The sequence below is a fragment of the Pleurodeles waltl genome, chromosome 8, assembly GCF_031143425.1.
Source record: "Pleurodeles waltl isolate 20211129_DDA chromosome 8, aPleWal1.hap1.20221129, whole genome shotgun sequence".
In the NCBI taxonomy this organism is placed as follows: domain Eukaryota; kingdom Metazoa; phylum Chordata; class Amphibia; order Caudata; family Salamandridae; genus Pleurodeles; species Pleurodeles waltl.
In genome coordinates, this window is record NC_090447.1 from 770,044,107 (window position 1) to 770,064,844 (window position 20,738).

Consider the following 20,738-nt stretch of genomic DNA (forward strand, 5'->3'; position numbering starts at 1 on the left):
ATGCCTCCTTGGCATGGTTACCCCCTGACTTTTTGCCTTTGCTGATGCTATGTTTTGAATTGAAAGTGTGCTGAGGCCTGCTAACCAGGCCCCAGCACCAGTGTTCTTTCCCTAACCTGTACTTTTGTATCCACAACTGGCACACCCTGGCATCCAGATAAGTCCCTTGTAACTGGTACCCCTGGTACAAAGGGCCCTGATGCAAGGGAAGGTCTCTAAGGGCTGCAGCATGTCTTATGCCACCCTGGAGACCCCTCACTCAGCACAGACACACTGCTTGCCAGCTTGTGTGTGCTGGTGAGAACAAAAGGAGTAAGTCGACATGGCATTTCCCTCAGGGTGCCATGCCAGCCTCTCACTGCCTATGCAAGTATAGATAAGTCACCCCTCTAGCAGGCCTTACAGCCCTAAGGCAGGGTGCACTATACCATAGGTGAGGGCACCAGTGCATGAGCACTGTGCCCCTACAGTGTCTAAGCCAAACCTTAGACATTGTAAGTGCAGGGTAGCCATAAGAGTATATGGTCTGGGAGTCTGTCAAACACGAACTCCACAGCACCATAATGGCTACACTGAAAACTGGGAAGTCTGGTATCAAACTTCTCAGCACAATAAATGTACACTGATGCCAGTGTACATTTTATTGTAAAATACACCCCAGAGGGCACCTTAGAGGTGCCCCCTGAAACTGTATCCGACTACCTGTGTAGGCTGACTGGTTCCAGCAGCCTGCCACCCCCGAGACATGTTGCTGGCCACATGGGGAGAGTGCCTTTGTCACTCTGTGGCCAGTAACAAAGCCTGCACTGGGTGGAGATGCTATCACCTCCCACATGCAGGAGCTGTAACACCTGGTGGTGAGCCTTTGAGGCTCACCCCCTTTGTTCCAGCACCACAGGGCACTCCAGCTAGTGGAGTTGCCCGCCCCCTCCGGCCCCGGCCCCACTTTTGGTGGCAAGGCCGGGGGAAATAATGAGAATAACAAGGAGGAGTTACTGGCCAGTCAGGACAGCCCCTAAGGTGTCCTGAGCTGAAGTGACTTTAACTTTTAGAAATCCTCCATCTTGCAGATGGAGGATTCCCCCAATAGGGATAGGAATGTGACCCCCCCCCCCTTGGGAGGAGGCACAAAGAGGGTGTACCCACCCTCAGGGCTAGTAGCCATTGGCTACTAACCCCCCAGACCTAAACACGCCCTTAAATTTAGTATTTAAGGGCTCCCCTGAACCTAAGAATTTAGATTCCTGCAACTTAAAGAAGAAGAGGACTGCTGAGCTGAAAAACCCTGCAGAAGAAGAAGAAGACACCAACTGCTTTGGCCCCAGTCCTACCGGCCTGTCTCCTGCCTTCAGAAGAAAACTGCTCCAGCGACGCTTTCCCCAGGACCAGCGACCTCTGAATCCTCAGAGGACTGCCCTGCTTCCAAAAGACCAAGAAGCGGCCCTGTTCAACAAAGACTGCAACTTTGTTTCCAGAGGAGCAGATTTAAAGACCCCTGCAATCCCCGCAAGAAGCGTGAGACTTGCAACACTGCACCCAGCGACCCCGACTCGACTGGTGGAGAAACAACGCTACAGGAAGGACCCTCCGGCGACTCAAAGACTGTGAGTAACCAAAGTTGTCCCCCCTGAGTCCCCACAGAGACGCCTGCAGAGGGAATCCCGAGGCGCCCCCTGACCGCGACTGCCTGACTCTGAAATCCCGACGCCTGGAAAAGACCCTGCACCCGCAGCCCCCAGGACCCGAAGGATCGGAATTCCAGTGCAGGAGTGACCCCCAGGAGGCCCTCTCACTTGCCCAGGTGGTGGCTACCCCGAGGAGCCCCCCCCCCTTGCCTGCCTGCACCGCTGAAGAGACCCCTTGGTCTCTCATTGAAATCTATCGGAAACCTGACGCGTGTTTGCACACTGCACCCGGCCGCCCCCGCGCTGCTGAGGGTGTACTTTTTGTGCTGACTTGCGTCCCCCCCGGTGCCCTACAAAACCCCCCTGGTCTGCCCTCCGAAGACGCGAGTACTTACCTGCTGGTAGACTGGAACCGGGGCACCCCCTTCTCCATTGAAGCCTATGCGTTTTGGGCACCACTTTGAACTCTGCACCTGACCGGCCCTGAGCTGCTGGTGTGGTAACTTTGGGGTTGCTCTGAACCCCCAACAGTGGGCTACCTTGGACCCCAATTTGAACCCCGTAGGTTGTTTACTTACCTGCAAGAACTAACATTAACTTACCTCCCCCAGGAACTGTGAAAATTGCACTGTGTCCACTTTTAAAATAGCTATATGTGTTTTATGTGAAAAGTATATATGCTATTGTGATTATTCAAAGTTCCTAAAGTACTTACCTGCAATACCTTTCAAATGAGATATTACATGTAGAATTTGAACCTGTGGTTCTTAAAATAAACTAAGAAAAGATATTTTTCTACACAAAAACCTACTGGCCTGGAATTGTCTTTGAGTGTGTGTTCCTCATTTATTGCCTGTGTGTATGTACAACAAATGCTTAACACTACTCCTTTGATAAGCCTACTGCTCGACCACACTACCACAAAATAGAGCATTAGTATTATCTTGTTTTGCCACTATCTTACCTCTAAGGGGAACCCTTGGACTCTGTGCATGCTATTCCTTACTTTGAAATAGCACATACAGTGCCAACTTCCTACAGCCACGCAACGTGAAGTGCAATGGTGGCTTGCAGGAGGGAAAAGGGGCGGGCGGCGAGGCTCGTGGCGGGGGCCACAAAACAAAAAACTATACAATAATTGAAAAAATACCTTACGCGCCACGCTTTGTGATCTGCTCTGCTCCTCTCCTCTACTGCAGGTACAGGCTCAGAGCCTGCCCTGCGTCCAATCCTAACGCTGCTTTCTTGCTGCTTTCTTGCTGCAGGGACTCAGCGTTGGGATTGGATGGAGTGCACAGCCAGGGTGCTCCAAGGCACAGCGAATGTCTCTGCCTGCTGTCTCCAATCCAGCAATGCAGTGCCTGTGTTGCTGGGTTGGAGAGAGCCCAGTGCGCATGTGTGTCTGGCCGGCCCGAGGCAGCTGGCCAAACATACGTGCGCATTGAGGGGGAGTCCTGTGCACTCCCTCTTTGTGCTTGTCACAGCCCCATGGCACCAGCCCTTTTACTATAAAACGATAATAAACATAGTTTATTATTGTTTTATAGTAAATGTTTTGCAGCTGCTGCTGTTGGCGGGGCATGCTCTTACGCCAAAGCGGAGGAGCCGCCCCTGGCGAAGTGGCGAGAAAAAGTAGTGCACCAAGGTATGTAGCCGCTCATGCAATAATCCAAGTAACAGGGTCAGTCTCCAAAGTGGTAACAAAGCAGCCTCAAGGCGGGACAAACGTAAAAAATGTAACTAGTAAATCAAAGAAGTTTTGAAAGGCAGGCCAAGGAACAAATAAAAGTGATGGGCGCGAGATGGGTGTGTTGCAGCCCACAGATGTCAATTATAACATGTCGAGAGACAGAGCTTGCACGCTGCCTAGGCTCGACCTAATGAGGTGTAACAGGCATATACAGTAATTATTACACAGAATTTGGCATGCTATTCCATTTTACAGGCATTTTAATATAATACATTTTGGCAGGTATGACATGCCAGAATCTACCAGGGCAAACCTGCTAAGGTGTGAGAATTATCACACAAATCTTAAATTCTGATCATGCATAAGGGTTAATCCTACTGCATACATGGCCATGTATTTACATACAATGTACTTTGAGCAGTTTCTAAAAAGAGACTATGTATTAGTAAAATGCATATTATCCGTGCCATTTTAGCATCCAATTCTACCATGTGACTTATGAGAGAAGCTTGCATCAGGAAATATCAGTGAAAGGCTGCCACAGTAACATTTTAAATATAAACAAAGCGCATTATGCTTACGTTTGATATTGGACATAAACGTTTCCTCTCAGGTGAGGTTCAAAATTGCAGCTGACCTGAAAAACAAAACAAGCTGAGTAATCCAACTAAAGATACAGCACATTAAGCTTATAAGGAAAATATTTTTAATATTTAACCATAATGACATTAGCAAAATAAAATCTTAAGCAGTTTGTGTATTGAGATGTCTTTCACTTTAAATGATGTTACACATCAACATAACTATTTGTGTCTTCTGAATTTAAAAGCATCACTTTCATTACTTCTTTTGGGGTGGTTGTAATGTACTAAAAGAGAAAATACATACCATGTTCTTTCAGTGCTATATAAAAGTTGTAATACAAAACAACTATTCTAAACTAAATGGAGGATTTGGCATTTTAGGAACAAAAAGAAACAGAATGTTGACATTCGTAACGCACATTCTCTCAATGAGGAATACAAAGATTCTAGCTTCCTACCAGTAACGTAGCCAGTGTTTTATGGGCTATAGTGCAAGGAAGGAAATGGCCCCCACTGGCTGCTGTTTGAATGATAGCAATCATCAGGGTTCACTTGGCTCCAGAGGCCTCTGAGCCCAGGTGCTCTGCACCTGCGGCACCAATGGAAGCTAGGCCCCTTCTTGCTACACATCCTTCCTGTACTGTCCTGCTCCCAAATGCCATTGCATATACTCAACTCTGAAAACAAATCTTCAAATTTAAAAAAAAAAAAAACATTCTACCAATCACCAGCGAGAATGACAACAGTCGCCCAACGCCCAAGACATGCTGTTTTCTGCCTAGGACAAGAAGCTACAATGTTTATGCTGTCCAATTGACAACTAGACATTAAATGTGGCTTGAAGGCGCAAAGCTGTGGTACGCTGATACTCACAGCCAATCAGGAAGACAGATACAAATCTCTTTACATTTAAAAAGCTGTAAAGGCCTCTAACTGGCCAGAAGCCTTACTAGCAGTCTAGTCCAGGGCTGGCAGGGGGAATGCTGAGCCCACCCCAGGCAAAGCATTCTTCATATGGGAGAAGACAGCCTGGGCATGGGCAGGCACTGTGGCGCTATTGATAGTGGGAGTGTGCATACTTAAATAGCAGCCTTTCCTCGCATTTTCCCACAAGACTCAAGCATACAGGCTCTCTCATAGCTCACAAGAGGTGGCAGCATGAGGGGCCAGAGCACAACTCCAGATGACTTTAAGAGGCTGCAAATCGGGGCTTGAATTGTGACTTCTAATGCCAGCTGCTTTCACCATTGACCATGGCTAATTTGCTCGCCAAGGGTCCTCTGAGCGCTAGCTTTTGGGTCCCACCTCGTCTATTTGAGCCCCCTTGGACTCTTCATGTCTGCCCCACACAAATCTGCTCAATCTGGACTTTTAATTCTTCGGCCACTGGTTCCATTTGTGGCTCTAGTCTGCCAATGCTCAGCCCATTCGTTCCACCCAGGGTGTCACCTTGCTTTTTGCTCCCTTGATCTCTGATGCCCCTGAACTACAACCCATGAACGTCAGACCCCTCAACCTTGACCTGATCTTCAGCAACATTCTCATCCCAGCAGCCAGTGTCACGTAAGCCCGATTGTTGAACCATTAATTTCTGTCTGTGCAATGAGCTCTACACAAGCCATTATGGTGGTGTATTTGCTGCAAGGGAGGCCTTCTGGAGATGAACATTTTCTGCATAAATTTTGCTGCGTAAAGGGTACAGTATCATTATAAACGTCTACAAGGTGTGCTTCTTTAGAATCTCTCTGAAAGGAGGTGTGTGTGTGTGTGTATGTGTATGAGTCTCTGCATGATGCCTCTTCCTATACAGGATGTATGTGTATCTTTCTGCAGGCTGGATATGGCTGCACTGTGTATGTGCTGTTTGTCCGAGTCACTACAGGGAGGGTGTCAGTGCAAGGTGGGCGGGTTCTGTGCAAAGATGTGTGTGTAGTCCTTGTTAATGTGCAGGTGGGTGTGTCTGCACAGGCCAGACGCAGTTCTGTGCAGTGGAGTGCCTGCAGAGAGTGCGGGTCTTTGTAGACTGTGTCTGCTAAAAGTCTGTGATCTGGGCAGGGGTATGTGACTGTACAATGTGTGTCTGCTGTGTGAGAGCAATACCAACCTTTTGCACAGCAGTGACCCATTCTCTTTCCAACATCTTTCAGCACATCTCGCTTCAAGCAGACTAGTTCATTGTCAGCATGGGTGGCGCTCACTTCTCTCTCAAGAGTATGTAAAGAACTGATCACAGGTTACAATTGTAGTCCAAGATAAGTGGGTTAATGCATCTATTGAAGTGATGTTTGTTTGAACCCTTTACTTCACAGATTCCAATTCTATTGAAAAGGCACCTTCCAGTTAAATACTGGCAGTATGACTTCTAACTCTAACTCAACAGTCTTACGATAAAAAACAGAGGAGACTTAAAAAAAACTAAAGTATTTCCTTATAAAATGCACTAACATCTCACCCAAAACCATCTCAAATTTCGACTACCTGAGACATGACGCAAGACTAGATGTGAGCACAGTTGTGACAGTACACCGTCAGGACTACAGTCACCAAGTGGTCATAGGATATCTTTCTTTGCCATTCATAACTTTCAAAAGACTGCATAAGGGACACTCAAAAACATTTAGAGTACGGTGACAACAATGCCCAACCAGGACTCTGCCGTAAGTGTTATTTGGTACACGTGACCTCAATGTACACATCTACCTTACACGTAGCAGACCAGCCCATGTGCATACGAATGCTGCTTCATTTTGCCATGCACATCTTTACTTCATTACAGAGTGGTGTATAGAGTTCAGCACAATTACATTTGACCAGTGCCTCCTTCACTACGATAAAGAGTCTTTCTGTTCATAACTGTAGACTGACGCTTATTGTTGTGGTTTTTAGAGCAGTCAGTCCACACAAATGGGCTGCAACTTGCTTAGTGGAAACTAAGGACAAAGTTACCAGGTATTAGTTATGGAACATAAGTTTCTGTCTCAGAACTTTTGGGTAGACAAGGATAATGTGAATTACAAAACAAATGTTTAATTTAAGATTGTTGGAAAACCTTTTTTTTAATAAAACAAAACATGTAAGCATATTTCTGTGCCAAAACAAATACTATTGTTTTAGCAAGTCATGGGACAACCACATATTGTGTGAAAGTGCCTCTTTTTGACATGGTTACCCCCACTTTTTGCCAGGTATCTGAGTGATTTTGACTGAAAGTGCCTTGGGTTCCTGCTAACCAGGTGCCCAGTGCCATATCTCTTTCGCTAAACTGTAAAGTTGTTTCCACAATTTACAAATCCTTTAGCACCCTCTGTAAGTCCCTAGTAAATGGTATCCCTGGTACCTAGGGCCTGAGGTGCTAAAGTGGGTCCCCCCCTAAGGGCTGCAGCACAAATTGTGCCACCTTAAAGGACCCTTCACCACGCTCATAAAAGGTTGCCATTACAGGCTGCATGTGTTGGTGCAGACAAAAGTGAAACACACAACATGAAACACAGCCTGTGTGCCATCTCACCCAACACTAGATGCAATATATGCAAGTCTCCCCTCTAGCAGGCTTTACAACCCTAGGGCAGGGTGCATTATACTACATTTGAGGGCATATCTGCACGAGCAGTCTTTGTCAATTCTCAGACATAGTAAGTGACCAGGGAAGCCATTTTAAATGCATGTGCTGGACACTGGTCAATACAAGTTCCCCAGCTACATGATGGCTTCACTGAAGATAGGGACAAGTGAGATATGCCACTACTTAAATATGGAGTCACACGAATCTCACTGGCATCCTCTTGAATCGGAGATATAAACTTAGCACATTAGTTTCTAAGCACTTTTGAACAGTGATCTATGATTTTCCGGTTTTGTTTTGTAACCAGAACACAATTTAACTGTTCTTCCTTGGAATTTTAGTGTTTTTTCTCCAACACATATGTGATGTGTTATGAGCAAAAAGAACCCACAACTTAGCCTTAAAGTTGCTTGCTGCGTTTTCTTGTTTGTTGTAATACAAGTTTTTCACTCCACTCTTCCCAACCTCCTGTGTGGTCAGCAATGGGTTCATGAGACCTATATGCCACGCATCTATGATGCCAAAGACGGGAGCAGTTCCCCTGCATCTCCCATCACAAAAGGTAGTTCTGCCTCAAAGCTGTACCTTTCGGGTCCCAAGGGCACTGCAATCCCCAATGCCAAGTATCTCCAATCCTGAGGTCAGTGCTAGGCCACCTACATACATACATCTCCGATCCCCAAGCCATTGTCACTTCCCATGCCATACATCAATGTAAGTACAAAAGTAACAGCCCATGCGGTTTTATGCAGGCTATCTCCTGGTGTCGCTGTGGCTGCAGCTCTAATCTACCTGATGTTGTGTCACCTGTGGGGTTTCCGATCACGCACACAGGGCCAGAAACCGAGATTGACGCATTGGGTAGTCTGATAATGTGCTGCATAGCTAAAAACTTACAAGGTCCCATAGGTGAGACCTACTGGCTATGCCAATGCTTGTTCTGTTTGTCTTAATATGGGAATTTAACCTTTGCACTGAAGAAATGTGTGTGAATGTGTGTTTATTAGAACACTTGTGCCATATAACATAACGCAGTAGACCACATTTAACATTCTATAAGCAATAAAGTGCCCCCTGCCGTATATTATAAGGATATTTCAAGTCACCAAGGAGTTCCATAACCATACAGAGGAACAAGGCCATTTACTACATATATATGGGTAATAATAGTTAGGATCATGTTTCCACAGCAGATGCCTTTTTTGTGTAGCTAACAACTTAAAGCTGTTTGATGGATTTTCACGAAGCGTTTTTAAAAAGTGCTACTTTTTGCCTAGTTTGTACATCGAAAACCTTGGGGTAATCTGTAAAGCAGGGACAGAGAAAAATGGGGTGTCCCAAAACGCATTTTCCTCATTTATTTTTCCATAAGAATTTTAGACCATCTACAGCCCAAACAGGAACTAACACTTTGGCAGAATGTGAGATTGTGGTCAAGACACTGATTTTTGTAATTTGGTGTAAATCGATTCAGTAGTCTTCGAGTAATTAATGCACAAACATTTTGTATATTTCACACCGTGGAGGACTTGCTGGGCCAACAGATATCAAACCAAGATCTGACTGGCTGCCACTACATCTACCAAGATGTAGCAGCAGCAGCAATCTTAGGACTCAGGACTCGATCCTGAGCCCCAAAAGAAAAAGGTAAAAGAAAAGATGTAAGGGGGCCGGGTAGAGATACCCTGACCCCTAAGCCTGGCAGTGGGGTTCCAGAGGGGCTCCGCATAGGGCCAAAACCTTTTTTCTTTTTCATTTTACCTTATATGCACAAAAAGTGCAAGCTCCAGTGCTTACCTTAACACCCCCAGCACCCCTCTCCTCCCCCGCCCACTCCGCTTCCAGTGCTGGGCATTCACTCTTGCCTTGCTGACGACCCTAAAAACCAGTGGAAAGGAGGAATGATGCAAGCAAAGGTAATCAAAATCCACACTCCTGTGACAATGGCTGCCAGTGTTTATAGTGGGAATTTCTTATTCTGCTGAGTGATTAAAAAAAAGTACCACGGTGGCTGACTCCAGGGCCTGAAGATATCTGCAGTTGGTAGTAGTTCAAGTTGTGACAGTCCAAGAGGGTGCAGCTCAAGGCTTATCATTATACAGAATATTCCACAGAGATGTTGGACTTCACCCAATCCCAAATTTAGTGAGCCTTCTCCAAAAGGTTGCAAGACTTTGTGCCCTTTGTTTGGTATTGTAACACAAAGAGGTTCTCCTTTCTGTACTTGTTGGTACGGACTGTCTTTTCTAATAAATTCTGCTGGATTGCTTCCAAGACATGACATGTTATTGCAACTCACAACACTGATATGAAGCTTTTTGCTCTTCTCCAACCAGAGACCCTTTGTAGAGAGATCATGCATATTAATTTTTAGTTTTCAGGTTAAGGCCCCTACAGCAGAGAGCACAAGAAAGGCTTCCATTGACTGCTTCCCTCGTGTTTTGATGGTGCTTTCAGGGGGTCAACTGCTGAGGTCACACACACACACACCTGATAACCCTCTTTACTCAGGTGGGCAGCTGCTGGAGTTTGGCATTTGCTGGAAATTCTCAGAGCAGATTTCAGGCTTGATGGACATACTTTGAACTGATAATGCTAACTCACCACTGGGATCCTCAGAAACTGCCTGTGAAGTGGGTCTGTGTAGTAATGTGGTAATATGCACACAGGAGGTACATAACTCTCCTTCCTCCAGAAATAAGGGAAACTTATGAAGGGTGAGAATCTTGCAAGACTGCTTCTTGAAGAACTTTTGAGCTCCCTTAAATTCAGAACAGGACACAGTCTGCCTTTTTCCTTCGCTACTAACTGCCTTTGCAATGGTTTTAATTAACCGTTCAATATTAATAAACTAAACTAACCTCCTTCTTTAGCATGAAGAATCTTGAAATTAAGCCTTTATTGCATTGGCTTCTGGGCACTTGTTCCACTGCTCTATTGTGAAGTAGACCGAAGATGTTTTGATGCAATTCCTGAAGGTGGAGGTGTGTGTCAGCAATCATAGAAATCACAAGAACTTTCTTGGTCTACGGGTAGTCTCTAAGGCATGTTTACGCTCACTGCCTTCAGCCTCTGTAATTAGGATCAGTACAGATAGTTCTATTGGCACCATGAAAGGTCAGTAAGGCTGGGTAAAGGAAACTAGTATTCTGTTGTGTGTTTAGGCAGTAGTATGTGTATAGCTAGGATTGTTTGTTATCTTTTAAGGGAGAGCAAATTCATACTATTCACAAACTGATACTGTATGTTATTGCACCTTGCATATGCAAACTTCTGCACATGTGCTGGCCACTGATGGTGTACTGACACAAATAAAGTGACAGTTTGATATAGATGGCCCTCACATTTTACCACATCTCCAAACCGACTGATAAGATTTTCACCAAGCCAAGGAAAGTCACTCAATTACTGAAAGGCTTTCATGCTGTGCAAATATAGTGACCATCTGCACATTGGTTTTTCATTTAATTAATAAACAAACAGCTACAGAAAATCCCATTTTATAGGCAATGCGGTGAACTATAAAGACATCAGAAAAAAACAAAATATGCTTCTTGAACTGAAACAACATAAGAACATAGGTGTAGGAAGTTGGCTCTGTATGTGCTATTTCAAAGTAAGGAATAGCATGCACAGAGTCCAAGGGTTCCCCTTAGAGGTAAAATAGTGGTAAAAATAGATAATACTAATGCTCTATTTTGTGGTAGTATGGTCGAGCAGTAGGCTTATCCAAGGAGTAGTGTTAAGCATTTGTTGTACATACACATAGACAATAAATGAGGTACACACACTCAGAGACAAATCCAGCCAATAGGTTTTTATATAGAAAAATATCTTTTCTTAGTTTATTTTAAGAACCACAGGTTCAAATTCTACATGTAATATCTCATTCGAAAGGTATTGCAGGTAAGTACTTTAGGAACTTCAAATCATCAAAATTGCATGTATACTTTTCAAGTTATTCACAAATAGCTGTTTTAAAAGTGGACACTTAGTGCAATTTTCACAGTTCCTAGGGGAGGTAAGTATTTGTTAGGTTAACCAGGTAAGTAAGACACTTACAGGGCTTAGTTCTTGGTCCAAGGTAGCCCACCGTTGGGGGTTCAGAGCAACCCCAAAGTCACCACACCAGCAGCTCAGGGCCGGTCAGGTGCAGAGTTCAAAGTGGTGCCCAAAACGCATAGGCTAGAATGGAGAGAAGGGGGTGCCCCGGTTCCGGTCTGCTTGCAGGTAAGTACCCGCGTCTTCGGAGGGCAGACCAAGGGGGTTTTGTAGGGCACCGGGGGGGACACAAGCCCACACAGGAATTTCACCCTCAGCAGCGCGGGGGCGGCCGGGTGCAGTGTAGAAACAAGCGTCGGGTTTGTAATGGAAGTCAATGGGAGATCTAGGGATCTCTTCAGCGCTGCAGGCAGGCAAGGGGGGGGTTCCTCGGGGAAACCTCCACTTGATCAAGGGAGAGGGACTCCTGGGGGTCACTCCTCCAGTGAAAGTCCGGTCCTTCAGGTCCTGGGGGCTGCGGGTGCAGGGTCTCTCCCAGGTGTCGGGACTTAGGATTCAAAGAGTCGCGGTCAGGGGAAGCCTCGGGATTCCCTCTGCAGGCGGCGCTGTGGGGGCTCAGGGGGGACAGGTTTTTGTACTCACAGTCTTAGAGTAGTCCTGGGGTCCCTCCTGAGGTGTTGGATCGCCACCAGCCGAGTCGGGGTCGCCGGGTGCAGTGTTGCAAGTCTCACGCTTCTTGCGGGGAACTTGCAGGGTTCTTTAAAGCTGCTGGAAACAAAGTTGCAGCTTTTCTTGGATCAGGTCCGCTGTCCTCGGGAGTTTCTTGTCTTTTCGAAGCCGGGGCAGTCCTCAGAGGATGTCGAGGTCGCTGGTCCCTTTGGAAGGCGTCGCTGGAGCAGGATCTTTGGAAGGCAGGAGACAGGCCGGTGAGTTTCTGGAGCCAAGGCAGTTGTCGTCTTCTGGTCTTCCTCTGCAGGGGTTTTCAGCTAGGCAGTCCTTCTTCTTGTAGTTGCAGGAATCTAATTTTCTAGGGTTCAGGGTAGCCCTTAAATACTAAATTTAAGGGCGTGTTTAGGTCTGGGGGGTTAGTAGCCAATGGCTACTAGCCCTGAGGGTGGGTACACCCTCTTTGTGCCTCCTCCCAAGGGGAGGGGGTCACAATCCTAACCCTATTGGGGGAATCCTCCATCTGCAAGATGGAGGATTTCTAAAAGTCAGAGTCACCTCAGCTCAGGACACCTTAGGGGCTGTCCTGACTGGCCAGTGACTCCTCCTTGTTGCTTTCTTTGTTCCCTCCAGCCTTGCCGCCAAAAGTGGGGGCCGTGGCCGGAGGGGGCGGGCAACTCCACTAAGCTGGAGTGCCCTGCTGGGCTGTGACAAAGGGGTGAGCCTTTGAGGCTCACCGCCAGGTGTCACAGCTCCTGCCTGGGGGAGGTGTTAGCATCTCCACCCAGTGCAGGCTTTGTTACTGGCCTCAGAGTGACAAAGGCACTCTCCCCATGGGGCCAGCAACATGTCTCTGGTGTGGCAGGCTGCTGGAACTAGTCAGCCTACACAGACAGTCGGTTAAGTTTCAGGGGGCACCTCTAAGGTGCCCTCTGTGGTGTATTTTACAATAAAATGTACACTGGCATCAGTGTGCATTTATTGTGCTGAGAAGTTTGATACCAAACTTCCCAGTTTTCAGTGTAGCCATTATGGTGCTGTGGAGTTCGTGTTTGACAGACTCCCAGACCATATACTCTTATGGCTACCCTGCACTTACAATGTCTAAGGTTTTGTTTAGACACTGTAGGGGTACCATGCTCATGCACTGGTACCCTCACCTATGGTATAGTGCACCCTGCCTTAGGGCTGTAAGGCCTGCTAGAGGGGTGGCTTACCTATACTGCATAGGCAGTGAGAGGCTGGCATGGCACCCTGAGGGGAGTGCCATGTCGACTTACTCGTTTTGTCCTCACTAGCACACACAAGCTGGCAAGCAGTGTGTCTGTGCCGAGTGAGAGGTCTCCAGGGTGGCATAAGACATGCTGCAGCCCTTAGAGACCTTCCTTGGCATCAGGGCCCTTGGTACTAGAAGTACCAGTTACAAGGGACTTATCTGGATGCCAGGGTCTGCCAATTGTGGATACAAAAGTACAGGTTAGGGAAAGAACACTGGTGCTGGGGCCTGGTTAGCAGGCCTCAGCACACTTTCAATTGTAAACATAGCATCAGCAAAGGCAAAAAGTCAGGGGGCAACCATGCCAAGGAGGCATTTCCTTACAATAGGATATACCCAAACAAGGAACACTAAAGAAAAGCCAGCTTAAAAACGATCCCAAAACTAAACATCACTGTGCACATACCTTGAATTGAATGACTCTTCCCACACTCTTAAATTCAGGAACAGCATCACTGTAGAACTCTAAAAATTGCTGATAGATTTCATCCTCGCTGTACTCCAAACCACAATCTGTGTCATAGTCATCCCTCCTGCACTGCTCCATCCCAAATGTAACAAACATACCTCGGATGAGGAGGGTTGGGCTGGAAGCTGGATGGGAGTGCTTGCGCGAACACCTGTAAAACATTTTAATGAAATAAGAGATACTAAAATTTATGACTTTTAATCCAGGTTCTCCATCACAGAAATCCTCATTTAAGCCAGAAATGCGGAAGATTGCTGATGGCTACACTTTGAACCCCGATTGACAGACTTCCTTAGCACAAGTATTACTATATTTTGGGGGTGTCTTATTCAACAAGGAAGTAATTGGTTTTGAACGATGTGTAAACTATCTACATAACTTGTTGTGAGTTTGAGGAGGCTGATGTAATACATGGCCTCTTTCTGGGATCAAGCGAACCACCCCATATAACAACTCCCATAAGTCAAGCACATTCCACTGTAGTCTGTGAGGGCTAATTTTTGGGAAGGAATTTCTTTCATTATATTGTTTTTGACACTGCTATGGAAAGAACTGCAAAGCCGTCGTTGAAAAACTCACCTTGTGCTCATTAAATGATGTGCCAGATCATGTTGTAATGATGTAGGAAGTTGGCTCTGTATGCACAATTTCAAAGTAAGGAATTGAATGCACAGAGTCCAAGGGTTCCCCTTAGAGATAAGATAGTGGCAAAAAGAGATAATACTAATGCTCTATTTTGTGGTAGTGCGGTCGAGCAGTAGGCTTATCAAAGGAGTAGTGTTAAGCATTTGTTGTACATACACACAGGCAATAAATGAGGAACACACACTCAAAGACAATTCCAGGCCAATAGGTTTTTGTATAGAAAAATATATTTTCTTAGTTTATTTTAAGAACCACAGGTTCAAATTTTACATGTAATATCTCAAATGAAAGGTATTGCAGGTAAGTACTTTAGGAACTTTGAATAATCACAATAGCATATATCCTTTTCAAATAAAACACATATAGCTATTTTAAAACTAGACAGTGCAATTTTCACAGTTCCTAGGGGAGGTAAGTAATTGTTAGTTCTTGCAGGTAAGTAAACAACCTACGGGGTTCAAGTTTGGGTCCAAAGTAGCCCACCGTTGGGGGTTCAGAGCAATCCCAAAGTTACCACACCAGCAGCTCAGGGCCGGTCAGGTGCAGAGTTCAAAGTGGTGCCCAAAACACATAGGCTTCAATGGAGAAGAGGGTGCCCCCGTTCCAGTCTGCCAGCAGGTAAGTACCCGCATCTTCGGAGGGCAGACCAGGGGGGTTTTGTAGGGCACTGTGGGGGACACAAGTTAGCACAGAAAGTACACCCTCAGCGGCACGGGGCGGCCGGGTGCAGTGTGCAAACACATGTCGGGTTTTCAATTGGAATCAATGGGAGACCAAGGGGTCTCTTCAGCGATGCAGGCAGGCAAGGGGGGCTGGGGGGGGGGGGGGGGGGGGGGGGCGGGGCTCCTCGGGGTAGCCATCACCTGAGCAAGGGAGAGGGCCTCCTGGGGGTCACTCCTGCACTGGAGTTCCGATCTTTCACGTCCTGGGGGCTGCGGTGCAGGGTCTGTTCCAGGCGTCGGGATCTGGGAGTCAGGCAGTCGCGGTCAGGGGGAGCCTCGGGATTCCCTTTGCAGGCGTCGCTGTGGGGGCTCAGGGGGGACAACTTTGGTTACTCACAGTCTCGGAGTCGCCGGGGAGTCCTCCCTGAAGTGTTGGTTCTCCACAAGTCGAGCCAGGGGCGTCGGCTGCAGAGTTGCTAGTCTCACGCTTCTGGCGGGAAATGCAGTTGTCTTTAAGTTGCTTCTTTGGAAACAAAGTTGCAGACTTGGGTGAACAGGGCCGCTGTTCTCAGGAGTTTCTTGGTCCTTTTAGAGCAGGGCAGTCCTCTGAGGATTCAGAGGCCGCTGGTCCTGGGGAAAGCGTTGCTGGAGCAGTTTTCTTCCGAAGGGGGGAGACAGGCCGGTAGGGCTGGGGCCAAAGCAGTTGGTGTCTCCGTCTTCTTTGCAGGGTTTTTCAGCTCAGCAGTCCTCTTCTTCTTAGGTTGCAGGAATCTGTCTTGCTGGGTTCTAGGAGCCCCTAAATACTCGATTTAGGGGTGTGTTTAGGTCTGGGTGGGCAGTAGCCAACGGCTACTGTCCTTGAGGGTGGCTACACCCTCTTTGTGCCTCCTCCCTGAGGGGAGGGGGGGGGGGCACATCCCTAATCCTATTGGGGGAATCCTCCATCTGCAAGATGGAGGATTTCTTAAAGTCAGAGTCACTTCAGCTCAGGACACCTTAGGGGCTGTCCTGACTGGCCAGTGACTCCTCCTTGTTTTTCTCATTATCTCTTCTGGACTTGCCGCCAAAAGTGGGGGCTGTGTCCGGGGGGGCGGGCATCTCCACTAGCTGGAGTGCCCTGGGGCATTGTAACACGAAGCTTGAGCCTTTGAAGCTCACTGCTAGGTGTTACAGTTCCTGCAGGGGGGAGGTGTGAAGCACCTCCACCCAGAGCAGGCTTTGTTTCTGTCCTCAGAGAGCACAAAGGCTCTCACCGCATGAGGTCAGACACTCGTCTCTCAGCAGCAGGCTGGCAGAGACCAGTCAGTCCTGTACTGAACAATTGGGTAAAATACAGTGGGCATCTCTAAGATGCTCTCTGTGTACATTTTTTAATAAATCCAACACTGGCATCAGTGTGGGTTTATTATTCTGAGAAGTTTGATACTAAACTTCCCAGTATTCAGTGTAGCCATTATGGAGCTGTGGAGTTCGTTTTTGACAGACTCCCAGACCATATACTCTTATGGCTACCCTGCACTTACAATGTCTACGGTTTTGCTTAGACACTGTAGGGGCATAGTGCTCATGCACTGGTGCCCTCACCTATGGTATAGTGCACCCTGCCTTAGGGCTGTAAGGCCTACTAGAGGGGTGACTTATCTATACTGCATAGGCAGTGTGAGGTTGGCATGGCACCCTGAGGGGAGTGCCATGTCGACTTACTCGTTTTGTTCTCATCAGCACACACAAGCTGGCAAGCAGTGTGTCTGTGCTGAGTGAGGGGTCCCCAGGGTGGCATAAGATATGCTGCAGCCCTTAGAGACCTTCCCTGGCATCAGGGCCCTTGGTACCAGGGGTACCAGTTACAAGGGACTTACCTGGATGCCAGGGTGTGCCAATTGTGGAATCAAAAGTACATTTTAGGTGAAAGAACACTGGTGCTGGGGCCTGGTTAGCAGGGTCCCAGCACACTTCTCAGTCAAGTCAGCATCAGTATCAGGCAAAAAGTGGGGGGTAACTGCAACAGGGAGCCATTTCTTTACACAAGCCCCCCCCCCAGCCCACAGGCCAGGAGACTCAGCCAAAGCTGGGAGAGTCTTCCTAGTCTGTCAGGCGAGGAAGAGTAGAGGAAATAGGCTGGTTTGTTGCAGGGCCTACTCTGCCTTACATCCTCCTGTCCAGGTCATTCCCTCTGGGGAACTGACCCACTTCCACAGTGATAGGACCTAATCTGAACTGCCTCTTGTCTGTGCTTTTAATGTCTTCACCCATTCTCTCTATTTTGGGGTTAGAGGTATCCACCTCTGCTAATCTTATCTTAGCCAGGGTCACCCCTAGCTTACCCAAAGAGGTTACCCAGAGCTGGAGTAACCCTACCATGACCAACAGGGTCAGGGGGCCTAACTTGCTATTTGGCATGGGGTCTGACCACCATGCCAAGGATAGGGCAGCCATAAAGGCTAACACCCAGCAGAGGCCACTGACAGCTGTCAGTGCCCAGAACCACACCTTTAGCTCTTCACCTACAAGGGAAGGGGCTAAGTTACAGGCTTCTTTGGGTTCAGGGTGCCTGTCTGCTGTATTAGAGTGGGGGGTTACCACATCTTGTAGTAAACACCCTTCTTCCACTCTTTCTTCTGTTAGCTGAGGAGCCACCCACTCAGACTTAACAGTTGCCTGACTAGCCAGGACTTCTTGTGGGTCAGGTTGGACTTGATCAGAGCCACTTTTGGAGTTCTCCCCTACTGGAGCAGAATCTCCTTGGCTTGCTGGAACCTTGGTTAAAGGTTGTCCACCTTTCCTACTCTGTTTCCTTTTCTTTTTCTTCTGGGGCCTACTTGCATTTACTGCAGAGGCAGGAACTCCAGAATCCTTGGGAGAGGACTGGCACTGGACCAGTTCCTCTCTTGGGCTCTGACTAACCTCTGGGTAGTCATTTCCAAGGAGACAATCAAGGGTGAGGTCTGTACTGACTACCTCCCTTCTCCAGCTAAAAGTCCCACCCACTTCTATGGGCACAAAAGCCACAGGCCTATCAGTGACCCTGTCTGGGCTAACTCTTACTCTGGCCATCTCACCTGGGATGTACTGGTTTGAGAACACCAGCCTATCATGCACAATAGTGTGACTGGCACAAGTGTCTCTCAGGGCAGTGGCTGGGATTCCATTCACCAGTAGGTGGTGGAAGTGTCTACTTCCCTCTGGAATCTCCAACTCACCTGTGGGGTCTTTTTTCCAGTTGAAGGCTATGAAGACCTCCTCATCTGAGGAGTCATCCCCAATGGCTACACTGGTCACCCCTGGGATTTTGCTAGGGGGTTTGTTTTTGGGACAAGAAGTGTCCTTGGTGTGGTGCCCTGTCTGTTTACAGTTATGGCACCATGCCTTAGTGGCATCCCAGTTCTTACCCTGGTACCCACCTTTGTTTTGGGTTGTGTCTTGGGACCCCCCCACCTGGTCTGGTTTTTGGGGGCCTACAGAGGACTCTTTCTTTATTTCTAGTGTCACCCACGTTCTCCTGAGGAGGTTTTGTAACCCCTTTCTTTTGGTCACCCCCAGTGGAAGTTTTGGTTACCCTAGTCTTGACCCAGTGGTCTGCCTTCTTTCCCAATTCTTGGGGAGAAATTGGACCTAGGTCTACCAGATTCTGATGCAACTTTTCATTGAAGCAGTTACTTAAAATGTGTTCTTTCATAAACAAATTATAAAGCCCAACATAGTCATGCACTTCATTTCCAGTTACCCAACCATCCAGTGTTTTCACGGAGTAGTCAACAAAATCAACCCAGGTCTGGCTCGAGGATTTTTGAGCCCCCCTGAACCTAATCCTGTACTCCTCAGTGGAGAATCCAAAGCCCTCAATCAGGGTACCCTTCATGAGGTCATAGGATTCTACATCTTTTCCAGAGAGTGTGAGGAGTCTATCCCTACACTTTCCAGTGAACATTTCCCAAAGGAGAGCACCCCAGTGAGATTTGCTTACTTTTCTGGTTACACAAGCCCTCTCAAAAGCTGTGAACCATTTGGTGATGTCATCACCATCTTCATATTTAGTTACAATCCCTCTAGGGATTTTCAACATGTCAGGAGAATCTTTGACCCTATTTAAGTTGCTGCCACCATTGATGGGTCCTAGGCCCATCTCTTGTCTTTCCCTTTCTATGGCTAGGATCTGTCTTTCCAAAGCCAATCTTTTGGCCATCCTGGCTAACTGGATGTCCTCTTCACTGGAGTTATCCTCAGTGATTTCAGAGAGGTTGGTCCCTCCTGTGAGGGAACCAGCATCTCTGACTATGATTTGTGGAGTCAGGGCTTGAGAGGCCCTGTCTTCCCTAGATAGGACTGGTAGGGGGGAATCACCCTCCAAGTCACTATCATCATCCTCTGAGTTGCCATCCTCAGAAGGGTTGGCCTTTTCAAACTCTGCCAACAGCTCCTGGAGCTGTAGTTTGGAAGGTCTGGAGCCCATTGCTATTTTCTTTAGTTTACAGAGTGACCTTAGCTCTCTCATCTGTAGATGGAGGTAAGGTGTGGTGTCGAGTTCCACCACATTCACATCTGTATTAGACATTATGCTTCTAAAAGTTGGAATACTTTTTAAGAAACTAAAACTAGTTCTAGGATCTAATTCAAACTTTTCACAAACTTTTAAACACTAAAAGAAATGCTAAACAGGGACTAACACAAGGCCCTAGCAGGACTTTTAAGAATTTAGAAAAATTTCAAATTGCAAAAAATCAATTTCTAATGACAATTTTTGGAATTTGTCGTGTGAACAGGTATTGGCTGAGTAGTCCAGCAAATGCAAAGTCTTGTACCCCACCGCTGATCCACCAATGTAGGAAGTTGGCTCTGTATGCACTATTTCAAAGTAAGGAATAGTATGCACAGAGTCCAAGGGTTCCCCTTAGAGGTAAGATAGTGGCAAAAAGAGATAATACTAATGCTCTATTTTGTGGTAGTGTGGTCGAGCAGTAGGCTTATCAAAGGAGTAGTGTTAAGCATTTGTTGTACATACACACAGGCAATAAATGAGGAACACACACTCAGAGACAAATCCAGCCAATAGGTTTTGTTATAGAAAAATATCTTTTCTTAGTTTATTTTAAGAACCACAGGTTCAAATTCTACATGTAATATCTCATTTGAAAGGTATTGCAGGTAAGTACTTTAGGAACTTTGAATCATTACATTAGCATGTATACTTTTTACATAAAACACAATAAGCTGTTTTAAAAGTGGACACAGTGCAATTTTCACAGTTCCTGGGGGAGGTAAAGTAATGTTAGTTTTAACAGGTAAGTAAGTCACTTACAGGTTTCAGTTTTGGGTCCAAGGTAGCCCACCGTTGAGGGTTCAGAGCAACCTCAAAGTTATCACACCAGCAGCTCAGGGCCGGTCAGGTGCAAAGGTCAAAGAGGTGCCCAAAACACATAGGCTTCAATGGAGAGAAGGGGGTGCCCCGGTTCCAGTCTGCCAGCAGGTAAGTACCCGCGTCTTCGGAGGGCAGACCAGGGGGGTTTTGTAGGGCACCGGGGGGGGGACACAAGTCAGCACAAAAAGTGCACCCTCAGCA

General features: G+C 47.0%; 1 protein-coding gene across 1 annotated transcript in view; it reads right to left on the reverse strand.

The window, feature by feature from the left end:
• Positions 1–20,738, reverse strand: part of ZRSR2 (zinc finger CCCH-type, RNA binding motif and serine/arginine rich 2) — a 226,800-nt gene that overhangs the window by 59,029 nt on the left and 147,033 nt on the right. The window contains exons 8-9 of the mRNA XM_069205016.1: positions 13,812–14,025; positions 3,897–3,952 (exon numbers count right to left, since the gene is read on the reverse strand). Of these exons, the coding sequence (XP_069061117.1) occupies positions 3,897–3,952; positions 13,812–14,025 (270 nt within the window). The remainder of the gene's footprint in view (positions 1–3,896; positions 3,953–13,811; positions 14,026–20,738) is intronic.